This window comes from Leuciscus leuciscus, assembly GCF_965113295.1.
Source record: "Leuciscus leuciscus genome assembly, chromosome: 6".
Classification (NCBI taxonomy): domain Eukaryota; kingdom Metazoa; phylum Chordata; class Actinopteri; order Cypriniformes; family Leuciscidae; genus Leuciscus; species Leuciscus leuciscus.
This window is the reverse complement of record NC_138730.1, coordinates 47,625,407-47,640,683: the sequence shown is the minus strand read 5'-3', so window position 1 is coordinate 47,640,683 and position 15,277 is coordinate 47,625,407. Positions and strand designations below refer to the sequence as shown.

Here is a 15,277-nt window from a genome sequence, read left to right as displayed (position 1 = left end):
ACTTGCTTCAAAAAGTTCATAAAGAGATAAAACTATTCCATATGAGTGGTTTAATCCACATTTTCTGAAGAGACTCGGTTGTTTTATATGATCGAGACGAAATTTTACCTTTTATTCACATATAAACATTCATCTACAAACACTTCAGATATGGTAAAAGGAAGTTCAAGCATGTTCGATTGACGTGCAAGAACCAATGAGGTTAATTCTCGTGTTACGCAGCACGTTTGAGCTTCTGCAAGAACCAATGAGGTTAATTCTCGTGTTACGCAGCACGTTTGAGCTTCTGCAAGAACCAATGAGGATCATTCTCGTGTTACGCAGCACGTTTGAGCTTCTGCAAGAACCAATGAGGTTAATTCTCGTGTTACGCAGCACGTTTGAGCTTCTGCAAGAACCAATAAGGATCATTCTCGTGTTACACAGCACGTTTGAGCTTCAGCAAGAACCAATGAGGTTAATTCTCGTGTTACACAGCACGTTTGAGCTTCTGCAAGAACCAATGAGGATCATTCTCGTGTTACGCAGCACGTTTGAGCTTCTGCAAGAACCAATGAGATTCATTCTCGTGTTACGCAGCACGTTTGAGCTTCAGCAAGAACCAATGAGGTTCATTCTCGTGTTACGCAGCACGTTTGAGCTTCTGCAAGAACCAATGAGGTTCATTCTCGTGTTACGCAGCACGTTTGAGCTTCAGCAAGAACCAATGAGGTTCATTCTCGTGTTACGCAGCACGTTTGAGCTTCTGCAAAAACCAATGAGGTTCATTCTCGTGTTACGCATCACGTTTGAGCTTCTGCAAAAACCAATGAGGTTCATTCTCGTGTTACGCAGCACGTTTGAGCTTCTGCAAAAACCAATGAGGTTCATTCTCGTGTTACGCATCACGTTTGAGCTTCTGCAAAAACCAATGAGATTCATTCTCGTGTTACGCAGCACGTTTGAGCTTCTGCAAGAACCAATGAGGATCATTCTCGTGTTACACAGCACGTTTGAGCTTCTGCAAGAACCAATCAGGATCATTCTCGTGTTACACAGCACGTTTGAGCTTCTGCAAGAACCAATAAGGATCATTCTCGTGTTACACAGCACATTTGAGCTTCTGCAAGAACCAATAAGGATCATTCTCGTGTTACACAGCACGTTTGAGCTTCTGCAAGAACCAATAAGGATCATTCTTGTGTTACACAGCACGTTTGAGCTTCTGCAAGAACCAATAAGGATAATTCTCGTGTTACACAGCACGTTTGAGCTTCAGCGAGAACCAATGAGGTTAATTCTCGTGTTACACAGCACGTTTGAGCTTCTGCAAGAACCAATAAGGATCATTCTTGTGTTACACAGCACGTTTGAGCTTCTGCAAGAACCAATAAGGATAATTCTCGTGTTACACAGCACGTTTGAGCTTCAGCGAGAACCAATGAGGTTCATTCTCGTGTTACGCAGCACGTTTGAGCTTCAGCGAGAACCAATGAGGTTCATTCTCGTGTTACGCAGCACGTTTGAGCTTCAGCAAGAACCAATGAGGTTAATTCTCGTGTTACGCAGCACGTTTGAGCTTCAGCGAGAACCAATGAGGTTCATTCTCGTGTTACGCAGCACGTTTGAGCTTCAGCGAGAACCAATGAGGTTCATTCTCGTGTTACGCAGCACGTTTGAGCTTCAGCGAGAACCAATAAGGTTCATTCTCGTGTTACACAGCACGTTTGAGCTTCTGCAAGAACCAATGTGGTTCATTCTCGTGTTACGCAGCACGTTTGAGCTTCAGCGAGAACCAATGAGGTTAATTCTCGTGTTACGCAGCACGTTTGAGTTTCTGCAAGAACCAATGAGGTTCATTCTCGTGTTACGCAGCACGTTTGAGCTTCAGCAAGAGCCAATGAGATTAATTCTCGTGTTACGCAGCACGTTTGAGCTTCAGCAAGAACCAATGAGGTTCATTCTCGTGTGTTGCGCAGCACGTTTGAGCTTCTGCAAGAGCCAATGAGGTTCATTCTCGTGTTACACAGCACGTTTGAGCTTCTGCAAGAACCAATGAGATTCATTCTCGTGTTACGCAGCACGTTTGAGCTTCTGCAAGAACCAATGAGGTTCATTCTCGTGTTACGCAGCACGTTTGAGCTTCTGCAAGAACCAATGAGATTCATTCTCGTGTTACGCAGCACGTTTGAGCTTCTGCAAAAACCAATGAGGTTCATTCTCGTGTTACGCAGCACGTTTGAGCTTCTGCAAAAACCAATGAGGTTCATTCTCGTGTTATGCAGCACGTTTGAGCTTCTGCAAAAACCAATGAGGTTCATTCTCGTGTTACGCATCACGTTTGAGCTTCTGCAAAAACCAATGAGATTCATTCTCGTGTTACGCAGCACGTTTGAGCTTCTGCAAAAACCAATGAGGTTCATTCTCGTGTTACGCAGCACGTTTGAGCTTCTGCAAAAACCAATGAGGTTCATTCTCGTGTTACACAGGACGTTTGCTTCAGCAAGAACCAATGAGGTTCATTCTCGTTGTTACGCAGCACGTTTGAGCTTCAGCAAGAACCAATGAGGTTCATTCTCGTGTTGCGCAGCACGTTTGAGCTTCAGCAAGAGCCAATGAGATTCATTCTCGTGTTACGCAGCACGTTTGAGCTTCTTCAAGAACCAATGAGGTTCATTCTCGTGTTACGCAGGACGTTTGAGCTTCAGCAAGAACCAATGAGGTTCATTCTCGTGTTACGCAGCCCGTTTGAGCTTCAGCAAGAACCAATGAGGTTAATTCTCGTGTTACGCATCACGTTTGAGCTTCAGCAAGAACCAATGAGGTTCATTCTCGTGTTACGCATCACGTTTGAGCTTCAGCAAGAACCAATGAGGTTCATTCTCGTGTTACGCAGCACGTTTGAGCTTCAGCAAGAACCAATGAGGTTCATTCTCGTGTTACGCAGCACGTTTGAGCTTCAGCAAGAATCATTTTAATAAATAAGTCAATGACTTAGTCACTTCTGCTTTGTCCCTGGATGAATCAGCCATTTTGAATGAGTTGGTTGACTGAATGATTCAATGACTTATGAAATAAAGCTTCTTTCATATCAAGTAATGAAAGTTGTTTTATGGTTGAGTTAACTATAACAGACATCCCAAGTCTCCCGGAAGTTCCGGGAGTCTCCCGCATGTTGATCGCGGCTCCCTGATGCCCGCAAATCATTTAAAATCTCCCGGAATCTAGAGCGAGCGAGTAAGAGCGCGCATGCGTAGCGCGCGCACGGCAGAGAGAGGGAGCGAGAGACCTTGCTTGTATGTTAGTGCGTGTGTTCCTCACGAAGCGCATGTAAGGACCCGGTGCAGGCTTTTTTCTATCAGACCCCCCCCCCCCGTTGGAGATTTCTTGACTCCCAGAAATGACTTTGTGCAGGTTGGGATGTCTGCTATAATATAATAGCTTTCCTGTAGCTCAGTGGTAAGAGCATTGCGTTAACAACGCAAGGTTGTGGGTTCGATCCCAGGGGATTGCACATACCTATGTATAAATGTATAGGATAACGCAATGTAAGTCGCTTTGGATAAAAGCGTCTGCCAAATGCATAAATGTAAATGCTATAATATCCCTGTGGATTGTTACAAACTTGATCACCAGGAAACATTGCAAAAAGGGAGATGTTGCATAATGAATGTGTGAAACAGGCTTTAATGCAGAAATGCATCAGAAGCTAATATCAATATCAACACCGTAACAATTCTAAGAAATCTCCCTTTGAGGCATATGAAAAACTTAGTGTGTGTGTGGTCGTGTTCATGTTCACCATCTCTGTATTGGGATGTTTAGACTGAATATGTAAGTAAGACGACACAACAGAGGTTATTTCATAAATAAATTACTGTCTTTTTAATGTCCATAGCAGAGTGCTTGTGATGTTTTATGGGGCTTTTATTGAAAGCATTATGACATTCTGTTTGAGTTGCTGGTATGGTAATGCTTCAGAGGCTCAGAAGAAATCACTAAGAAAAGTAGTAACAATGACAAGTAAACTGTTAATTAAGTTAACAAGTATAGAGAGTATATAAAGAGAGAGTGCAGAACAAAGCTAACATCATTGTTAATGATACGAGGCATCCCTTATCTTATGCTTTTGAATTATTGCCATCTGGCCGATGGTACTTGGTGTTCCCCGATGCATGAAAAACAGGTCCAAACTATCTTTTATCCCCCCCAAGCAATTTGATTTTTAAATTCTTCTTCCAGTGTTGATTGATGGTCAGCTGGTCTGTATCCTAAATAAGATTTATTTGCTTTAAATTATTGTTTGTAAATGCCAACTGTGATTTGTTTTAAATGTCTGTGTGAGCTTGCTGCAAACTACTTTCCCTACGGGGACAAATAAACACTACTGTCGCTGTGCAAGCGCATGTGTCTGAGACAGTTGTCCTGTCTGGAGAAGGTTTTACCGCACAGCTGACAGCGGAAGGGTTTCTCACCCGTGTGCACTAGTCTGTGTGTTAAAAGACGCTTCCTCTGTGTGAAGCTTTTGCCACACTCTTCACATCTGAAGGGTTTTTCGTCCATGTGCACTAGTTTGTGTGTTAATAACCGCCCCCTCTGAGGGAAGCCTTTCCCACACTCCTCACATCGGAAGGGTTTGGGGCCTGTGTGCTTGCCGGTATTCAGAGTTTTGGGCAAACACGAGCTTGAATGTGAGGATGGGAGTGTGTTGAACGGCGTCGAGTCAGACTCACTCGTGCTAGGTGAGCTTCTATGGGAATTCTGAAGATTCAAGTCGTACTCAATGTCTGGAACGCCAAAGCTCTCGTTCTGCAGAACAGCCAATAAACCAGACTGAGTCGATGTGGTCATCGGATCCTCCATCACATATGGATCTCTAAAACTCTCGGAATGTTGTTCCGACTCTTCAAGATTTTCTGGATCGTCAAATGCTTTCCCTGAACACCATAAACGAGTGTTTCCGTTATCGCAGTGGTTTTGTCCTTTAAACTTCTGCTTTGCCTGTACTTGATTCAGTGTCTGATCAACAAGTTTTTCCACCTGTTCGATCTTCATCTCAAACTCCAGTCCGCTGAGCTCCTCTTCCTCCGGTTCCTTCAGCGGCGTTACGAACTCTTCTCGTTTCGGCTGCTGTGAATTCACCTCCGCCGCCTGTGAAAAGTGAGCTTTCTCCTCTGAGAGATTCTTCCCAATGACCTTTTCCTGGCTGTGTTGATTAGCCCGAGTTTCCAGCGAATGAGCCGTTACACCTGTCAAGAAATACAAGTCATAAGTCTTTAAGATATTTTAATTTAAATTCTACAACAAAACAAATAGTTCTTGGTGTAAAATCTACATGGCTGCTACAAATCATTAGGCTAATGAACCATGATAATATTTAATACATTAACTTTTAATATAATATATTTCTACACACACACACACATACACGTATGATGTTACTTGATATTATTAAAGGGATAGTTCACCCAAAGATGTAAATTCTGTCACTGATTACTCACCCTCATGTCGTTCCAAACCCGTAAGACTTTTCATCTTCGGAACAAAAATGAAGATCTTTTTAATGAAATCTGAGAGATCAGAGAGTAAACGTGCTGCGTAACACGAGAATGAACCTCATTGGTTCTCGCTGAAGCTCAAACGTGCTGCGTAACACGAGAATGAACCACATTGGTTCTTGCTGAAGCTCAAACGTGCTGCGTAACACTAGAATGAACCTCATTGGTTCTTGCTGAAGCTCAAACGTGCTGTGTAACACGAGAATGAACCTCATTGGTTCTCGCTGAAGCTCAAACGTGCTGCGTAACACGAGAATGATCCTCATTGGTTCTCGCTGAAGCTCAAACGTGCTTCGTAACACGAGAATAATCCTCATTGGTTCTCGGTGAAGCTCAAACGTGCTTCGTAACACGAGAATGAACCTCATTGGTTCTTGCTGAAGCTCAAACGTGCTGCGTAACACGAGAATGATCCTCATTGGTTCTCGCTGAAGCTCAAACGTGCTTCGTAACACGAGAATGATCCTCATTGGTTCTTGGTGAAGCTCAAACGTGCTGCGTAACACGAGAATGATCCTCATTGGTTCGCGCTGAAGCTCAAACGTGCTTCGTAACACGAGAATGATCCTCATTGGTTCTTGGTGAAGCTCAAACGTGCTTCGTAACACGAGAATGAACCTCTGGTTCTTGCTGAAGCTCAAACGTGCTGCGTAACACGAGAATGATCCTCATTGGTTCTTGGTGAAGCTCAAACGTGCTGCCTAACACGAGAATGATCCTCATTGGTTCTCGCTGAAGCTCAAACGTGCTTCGTAACACGAGAATAATCCTCATTGGTTCTCGGTGAAGCTCAAACGTGCTTCGTAACACGAGAATGAACCTCATTGGTTCTTGCTGAAGCTCAAACGTGCTGCGTAACACGAGAATGATCCTCATTGGTTCTCGCTGAAGCTCAAACGTGCTTCGTAACACGAGAATGATCCTCATTGGTTCTTGGTGAAGCTCAAACGTGCTGCGTAACACGAGAATGATCCTCATTGGTTCTCGCTGAAGCTCAAACGTGCTTCGTAACACGAGAATGATCCTCATTGGTTCTTGGTGAAGCTCAAACGTGCTTCGTAACACGAGAATGAACCTCTGGTTCTCGCTGAAGCTCAAACGTGCTGCGTAACACGAGAAGGATCCTCATTGGTTCTTGCTGAAGCTCAAACGTGCTGCGTAACACGAGAATGAACCTCAATGACCTTTTCCAAACCTGTAAGAGCAAAAGTCTTACAGGTTTGGAAAGACATGAGGGTGAGTTTTTTGGGGAGAGGGGTGAACTAACCCTTTAAGTTATTTTAAGTATTTAAATTCTTTTCTCTTCTAACACTTATTTGAGACCCTTATTGTTTTAATGTGTGACATTATCTGACTCCAGCATCCACATGAAGTCTCTAGAACAGACAAACAACACAGAAACAAACATACACATATTCATGCAATACATAGTGTAAACTAAATTGCCCAGAAAAACATGACAGCAACAATTTTGCATTAGAAAGTCATGGGTTTTATTGTCACTTGCAAAATGCATCTTATCGATGCTCCCATTTTAAATAATTCACCCAAACACAAAGTAGCAGAAAACAACATAGAAGACATATAGAATCGTTTTACAAGCTATAAAATAAAAAAATGTAATTCATATATATAAATGAAATACATTTTGTGACAGTTGATGTTTATCAAATAGATGTAAAAGTGACCTGTTGACCGAATACTGAAAAAAAGTATATCAAACTTAAAGCAATATTACTAATTTACCATAAAAACTTCTATAAAGTATATGTCAAAACAAGTAAAATTTTAAATGTGACATTTCATAAAAGCTTGTCAGCATGGATCTGTGACTGTGAATGCTACCAATACGCATACGCCTCCTCTTCAGTGTGGCTGCGCTGGTGCAGTTTTAGAGAGTTTAAATGCGAGTAGGACTTGCCGCATTCTTCACAACTGTACGGTTTCTCTCCGGTGTGTGAGCGCTGGTGTGAGATCAGGTGAGAGTTGCAGTAGAAGCCTTTGCCACACTGAGGGCAGGTGTATGGTCTCTCTCCGGTGTGGATTCTTTGGTGGATCTTCAGGTAGAAGCGCGTAGTGAAGGTCTTTCCACACTGAGGGCAGCGAGAGCTTCTCTCTGCGTTTGTGTCTCCTCTGTGATCTGACGCCGATGGAAGCGCATGGATAGCGGCAGCGGTTCTGTACGGTTCGTCCACGTGCCGACGGTTCGGAGACACACCTCTGACGAATCGCTCACCTGTTTCCAGAGGAGAAGCGTCCAAACTCAGGGCTCCGGAGTTCACTGCATATTCCTGGGACACCGGTGAATTCCACATTCCACCGGGCTTCATTTTACTCGTTAGCATAAAATCACTCCCTACAGATTGACGAACAAAGAACAGAGTTCATAATTCAGAGAGGCCCATAATTCTAAAGATTGGTTAATTCTAGTACTAGAACTAGTACTACTATATAAAGTGATCTCTGACCAACTCTAGCTGGTCCTGTTGTTCCCGTGCTGAAACTATCCTGGTCTTCCACTTCTGGACCCAACGGGCAAAGAGCAGGAGAAACTAGGGATGAAATCAATCAACCAAATAAGCATTAAATGATTGAGAAAGTATATTAGAAAATTATATTTGGCATCTGATATAAAACAGAAAAGCACTATCATAATTCTTGAAAGCATGGTTAGTGTGTTTTACTCGGTCCACTGTCCCACTGTTCGTCCTCCATGTGTTCCTCTTTGATCTGAATTGATTTGATTCCGTCTTCCTGCAGTTTAGAACGACAAAGAATCAGGTTACTCTATGATGTATACTGGAGAAGAATCTAATAATGAAGAATCCTTACGTTCAGTGTGAATGTCTGCGCTGAAGAAACGTCCTTGTGTGTCTCCGTCTGTGATTCTCCGTCATGATTTTCATTTATCTTTACGCAGTTGAGGTTTACCTCTGGTTGAGGATGAAAAGGATGAAATGCAACATATACATGAATTGTTAAAGGTGCAGTAAGCGATTTCTGAGAAATGCTGTTAATATCTAAAATCACCAAAACAAACGCCTCTACCCATCTTGATGACTCCGCCCCCAAAGTCACAATCACCTCCCCCATCATAAGTGGATATGCCCCTTATTGCTGATTGGCTACAAATATGTTGTGGCGCTCGGTCTGATCCACTTTTAAAAGTGTTTCTCAGAAATCTCTTACTGCACTCATTTATTCACCCTCATGTCATTCCAAATCCATTGGACCCTATACCGACTAAGCTACTGAAAGAGATGCTTCTAGAGTTCATAAATCCTCTTGCACCTGCACCTAGACACGACCACATTGCATGATGTAGTCAGCCGGATCCGGGCCGTATCTAGATCAGATGGTGGACCTGCACCTAGACAGGACCACAACGCATGATGTAGTCAGCCGGATCCGGGCCGTATCTAGATCAGATGGTGGACCTGCACCTAGACACGACCACAACGCATGATGTAGTCAGCCGGATCCGGGCCGTATCTAGATCAGATGGTGGACCTGCACCTAGACACGACCACAACGCATGATGTAGTCAGCCGTATCCGGGCCGCATCCAGATCAGATGGAGGACCTGCGCCTAGACACGACCACAACGCATGATGTAGTCAGCCGGATCCGGGCCGTATCTAGATCAGATGGAGGACCTGCGCCTAGACACGACCACAACGCATGATGTAGTCAGCCATATCCGGGCCGCATCCAGATCAGATGGAGGACCTGCACCTAGACACGACCACAACGCATGATATAGTCAGCCGTATCCGGGCCGTATCCAGATCAGATGGAGGACCTGCGCCTAGACACGACCACAACGCATGATGTAGTCAGCCGTATCCGGGCCGCATCCAGATCAGATGGAGGACCTGCGCCTAGACACGACCACAACGCATGATGTAGTCAGCCATATCCGGGCCGCATCCAGATCAGATGGTGGACCTGCACCTAGACACGACCACAACGCATGATGTAGTCAGCCGTATCCGGGCCGCATCCAGATCAGATGGAGGACCTGCGCCTAGACACGACCACAACGCATGATGTAGTCAGCCGTATCCGGGCCGCATCCAGATCAGATGGAGGACCTGTGCCTAGACACGACCACAACGCATGATGTAGTCAGCCGGATCCGGGCCGTATCTAGATCAGATGGAGGACCTGCGCCTAGACACGACCACAACGCATGATGTAGTCAGCCATATCCGGGCCGCATCCAGATCAGATGGAGGACCTGCACCTAGACACGACCACAACGCATGATGTAGTCAGCCGTATCCGGGCCGTATCCAGATCAGATGGAGGACCTGCGCCTAGACACGACCACAACGCATGATGTAGTCAGCCGTATCCGGGCCGCATCCAGATCAGATGGAGGACCTGCGCCTAGACACGACCACAACGCATGATGTAGTCAGCCATATCCGGGCCGCATCCAGATCAGATGGAGGACCTGCACCTAGACACGACCACAACGCATGATGTAGTCAGCCGTATCCGGGCCGTATCCAGATCAGATGGAGGACCTGCGCCTAGACACGACCACAACGCATGATGTAGTCAGCCATATCCGGGCCGCATCCAGATCAGATGGAGGACCTGCACCTAGACACGACCACAACGCATGATGTAGTCAGCCGTATCCGGGCCGCATCCAGATCAGATGGAGGACCTGCACCTAGACACGACCACAACGCATGATGTAGTCAGCCGTATCCGGCCCGTATCAGGATCAGATGGTGGACCTGCGCCTAGACACGACCACAACGCATGATGTAGTCAGCCATATCCGGGCCGCATCCAGATCAGATGGAGGACCTGCGCCTAGACACGACCACAACGCATGATGTAGTCAGCCATATCCGGGCCGCATCCAGATCAGATGGAGGACCTGCACCTAGACACGACCACAACGCATGATGTAGTCAGCCGTATCCGGCCCGTATCAGGATCAGATGGTGGACCTGCACCTAGACACGACCACAACGCATGATGCATGAAGTGTCAGCAGAAATTATGTCAACTAGACTCTCCACTGTGAAAGCCTCATCAACCCGGCAAAAGTTTTTTTTCACGACAAAAGTTTTTTCCTCTGTACTGATAAAAAAGGTTATCAAAATGACTCCCGTTCACACGCATCCACGTGTTTATTATTCATGCTGCATTAAAATACAGGTTTGGCACGACATGAGGGCGAGTACATGATAGAAGAATGATCATTTTTGTATAAATTATCCCTATAAGTGGTATTAACAACAGTACACAGCCATCTGATACCTATGTTTATATGTTGTATGCAGGGCTTGACATTAACACCCGCCAACCCGCCAAATGCGGGTGGATTTTGCTCGTGGCGGGTAACATAGTCACTCCAACTAGCCACTGTGGCGGGTTGAATAATTGTAGTCTTTTCAAAAGGCATCTGAAATAAGTGTGACACTACGACACTACAACTCCCATAGGGCTGTCAACGAATATTCTAAATTCTAATATATATTCGAATAGTTTTAAAAAACAGAATTTCGAAGGTGAAAATGAATATTCGAATGTGGAAAAACGCCCGCGGTAGCAGAGGCGCGGCTGTCTGCTTTGCGAGTGGGCGCGCTGCCTGAGGGATCAGGGACAGGTAACAGGAAGAAGCGTTAACGTTAAACAGAAACATTACTAAAGTGTAGGCTACTGTAATGACTGAATAGATATTGCATGAATAAGGTAGGTTAGATACAGCAGTTTCATGCACTACAGGCTTCCACTGGTTTGATTATTTACCGTTTCATGTCAAGGAAAAGTTCCATGTTTACCACAGCACAGCTCGCTCGGAGCGTTCAATGTCGGTTCTATATAGGCTAAAAACTTCAATTATTGTTAATAATATTTGTTTCAATCACTGAATGAAGCCTGCTATATAAGAGTCACGACCTTAAATTGCTTGCACAAAACTCTTGATCAGCACTCAACATTTGCTTATTGTTGTTGTTCATTTAAACCGTTATGCACAGAGAGCGTGACGCCTCATTCGCGCCGCAAGACCTGCAGACGCGCGTAAACGCGTCTTTACACTCGCGCCAGACGCTCTATTCGCGTTTAGTGTGAACGCAGCATGAGGGTGAGGGTGAGAGAGAGAAAGAGTGCCTGCGAGTGAGCGAGCGAGAGTGAGGTCTGCGGTCTTGGCCATTAGTTGATTTACTTGTTTTTGTGTAGGTAATACGTTGTCAAATGTGTTTAAACTTAAATAAACTACCTATACAAGTAGTTATGTCTCTTTGTATTAATTTGCCATGTTATTGACGTAATGCGAGTCATTGACAAAATGCGCAACCATGTTCGAATAGTTCGAATATAGGCTGTGTTTTTTTTTAGAGAGAATATTCAAACGTCATTTTTGAGCAATTTTGACAGCCCTAATGAGTATTACATGCACACAGTGTATGCCGGTGGAGCTATGTGGCGATATGTAATATAATACATGGTTTTATTTTAAAAAAGGAGCTTTACACACAACCTTATCAGAGCTAATGATAATGACCTGTTTTGTGTAGTCTTGATTTGGGTGTGTACAGTGGTTTTACATTTAAAAGGCTTGTAAATCTAGTTCAAGTAAATTTTAGCACGCCATAGTCGACTTTTAAAAGGTAATTTCACAAAAACAAAAATGTGGCTAGTAAAAATGCTGTGTGGCTAGTAACTTTGGAAAACCACTAGCCACATTGGCTAGTGAGCAAAAAAGTTAATGTCAAGCCCTGGTTGTATGATGTGTTTTTGCAAGGGCAATTAGCATTAATACTTAAAGTTAAAATGATTTTGAATTTGCAACCCATTTTACTTCGGTATTGTAACATAATACTGAATCAAAGCATGAGAATGTGAAAATTAGATGATGAAAAGTGGATGTTATAGACCAGAATAGAGGCAGATCTGAATGCAGGTATAACTTTATCATAGATGAGTTTTAAAGGATACAATGATTGACTACAGGGGGACTTTAAAGTTATAAAAAAGTTATTCCAGTAACGTTAACAGAACGTGTGTTTGAAGTTAATTGGTTTTCAAGAATGTTCTCAAAACATTAACATAAATGCGTTAAATACATTGTTACTGAAACGTTTTTTATTTTTATTTTAGTTGGATATTCATCTAACATTTTTTAGTTACAACTAATTTCAGAATGATCAGAGAACACTCAAAGGTAACGTTCCAATGTTTGCAAAATTATAAAATGGAATGTTCCTTTAACGTTCACATAACCAATAAAAAACGGTGGAACTCTACAACCTTGCCTCATTTAATATACGCGTTCTATATGTAAATTAGCCCCGCCTCCACTCACTCACAGTAGCTCAGAGATCCACTTGTGGACGATCCCACGTTGACCTGATTGTTTTAAACCTTCACGGTTTTAAGAAACTGGACTTTTGAGAGCAATCAGAAATAACATTTTCATAACTTAATTTTTTTTGGTCGTTTTTTTTCGGGCACTTTTTGTTAGAGTAGTAACGCTTACCTTCGAAGTTGGTGGCGTACCGACGGTGTAAACTAACAGAGCGGCCATTTCTGTCAAACGCAGAACTTTAGCGAAACCCATTTCGTGCTGTGTTCAATTCTGGAAGCATTCATGAGTGAAATGCCTCGAACACATGCATGAATTCTACGTTATTCCTCCTCCTTTAAAGTGCAAGAACTCAAGCCAAACGTGCTCGTAAACAGGGGATTTTGGGAATGGGGAACAGGGTCTTTAGAGGAAAGCATCTTTTCATGATCTCTGTTTGCTAGTTATATGTGCACTGTAAAAATTAAGGCTATTGTTGGTTTAACTTAAAAAAGTAAGTTAACCTGGTTGCCTTAAAATTTTGAGTTCATTGAAATAAAAACTGTAAGTTAATACAATGAAGGAGATTGGTTTAATAAATAGAATTATCTGAACCACAATTATCAAAGTTGATTTGACAAAAGCTGTGATAACAAATCATGCAAATGACAGGTTGAAGGGGCGGAGTCAAAACTTAGCCTAGGTCTCTAGCTATTGGCTCAACAGCCGCGAGGCCTTGCATACGTCACCGGTTAAAGGAAGTCGTTTCAGCGGAAGAGCAAGTTAATACATTATGATTAAAGAGTGAAAGGAGCAGAAGTCAGGGATGAGTCCCGCATCATGTTGAGTTTAAACAGTGTCACGTGAGAACTGAAGTACCTCTCTGTCCGCTGGTGTTGACTTGTGTTCCCACTGAGCGCAGGTTCGACTGGTTCTGTCGGGCTGATCGCAGTTCGCTCTCGGTAAACTGCAGTTTGAGCATCAGCGTCTCGACCTCCATCTTCCGGCGCGTCATCTCCTGCTCCACCGCGCGGCTCATCTCCAGCAGCGCGCATTTGGCGAAGCGCTCGAGGATCGACGCGAGCGTCGCGTGGATATCAGCCGATGCAGACATTAGAGCCGCGTAATGGCGAATAATACAAGTCAAAAAAATGTTTGTAAAGTGTTTTTCAAAGAGCCTCGCGTCCAATCTGGTGTTTTTTCTTTCGTTCAGCCACACACCGGGGTCGAGGATGCGGACAGTCGAGTATGCCAATAGTGTTTACACAAATCTCACAAAACAGAGTTGACCGTTTTCCTGGTGGAGTGACGTCACCGTTTAAAGGACCAGTAGATTTCGCCCTGTCTTTTCAGTACCATACATCCCAGTGTAGAAGCGCCGTTATAAACATAGACAGTAAGAAAGGTTATAAATCATCAGGGAATCATTCAATCTCGCAAACGGAACAGACTGTGATGACGCGTTTTAACGGTCATCAGCATCGCAAATTCTGCACATTTTTTTAAATGTACAATGTATGAGAGAGCGGGACACAAAGTAACGCTTCTTGACTTTCTCAGTTTGTGTAAATCTACTTATGGTTCAGAGTATTTATTTTTTCCCACATTAATTTCCCACATGTCTAGTACAATTATGTGGTTTTGTTTTATTAATACAGTATATACTTTTTTCTTGACATACCCCGAAAGAATGGAAGTGAAATGTGACAACATGCCCCATAGGTGGGCCCACGTACACTGTAACATGACCATATGACAGCTTACAATGTTATCTAAAAAAAATATACAAGACAAACTAAATATTTTCTAAATAAAATACAATTATTAACTTTTTCATATAAAATAATGGCATTTTTTAATAATTAAATATAAACTCATTTTTGACTACGAACACAGGAAAACACAGCTATACAACATAGTTCAAAACATATAAAGAATTAGTAATTTCTGAACATTGACTCTCAGTCTTTATTCACCTTTTTCTCATGTTTTCTCAATAGAATTAATAAAAGTATAGAATATAATAGCATATTTCTAATAGGGGCACATTGTGACAACATGCCCCGCCTGCACAACTGGGGTTTAAACCCGGCTAGTGTTAGTTAGCGAAGCATTAAAGAACTATCTCAACTGTTAAATAACATATTGGAGATTAAAATAATATCAGTTTTGTCTAATAAAAAATATATAAAAAAAATAGAGATGAAAAATTAACTTAAAGGTATAGCGGAGGATGTTTTACTTCCTGGTGGGTAGCCTATACTATTGGTCCTCCTAATTGTCAATCATTCTGGTGAATCAATCAAACTGTTCAAAAAGTGGAGAGGGCGGGTCTTATCTAAAATTTGGAAAGATCCTCCACTATACCTTTAAGAAATTTACTTTTGCTATGGTTTAATAAATGTCAATGGATATCTTCCAAAAAATG

General features: G+C 43.1%; 1 protein-coding gene across 2 annotated transcripts; it reads right to left on the bottom strand.

Annotated features, from left to right (window-relative positions):
- Positions 1-4,185: 4,185 nt before the first annotated feature.
- Positions 4,186-14,360, bottom strand: LOC309501124 (uncharacterized protein). Of its 2 annotated transcripts, XM_082173160.1 has the most exons (5): positions 13,729-14,176; positions 8,370-8,470; positions 8,222-8,291; positions 8,006-8,089; positions 7,007-7,893 (listed from the first exon to the last, which is right to left on the bottom strand). In XM_082173160.1, exons 1-5 carry the CDS (start codon positions 13,961-13,963, stop codon positions 7,379-7,381), a joined length of 1,005 nt encoding a protein of 334 aa, XP_082029286.1. In that variant the 5' UTR covers positions 13,964-14,176; the 3' UTR covers positions 7,007-7,378. The 2 variants fall into 2 exon arrangements, with proteins under 2 accessions (XP_082029285.1, XP_082029286.1); XM_082173159.1 differs by lacking the exons at positions 7,007-7,893; positions 8,006-8,089; positions 8,222-8,291; positions 8,370-8,470 and adding an exon at positions 4,186-5,228 and having other exon boundaries at positions 13,729-14,360.
- Between the last annotated feature and the right edge of the window lie 917 nt (positions 14,361-15,277).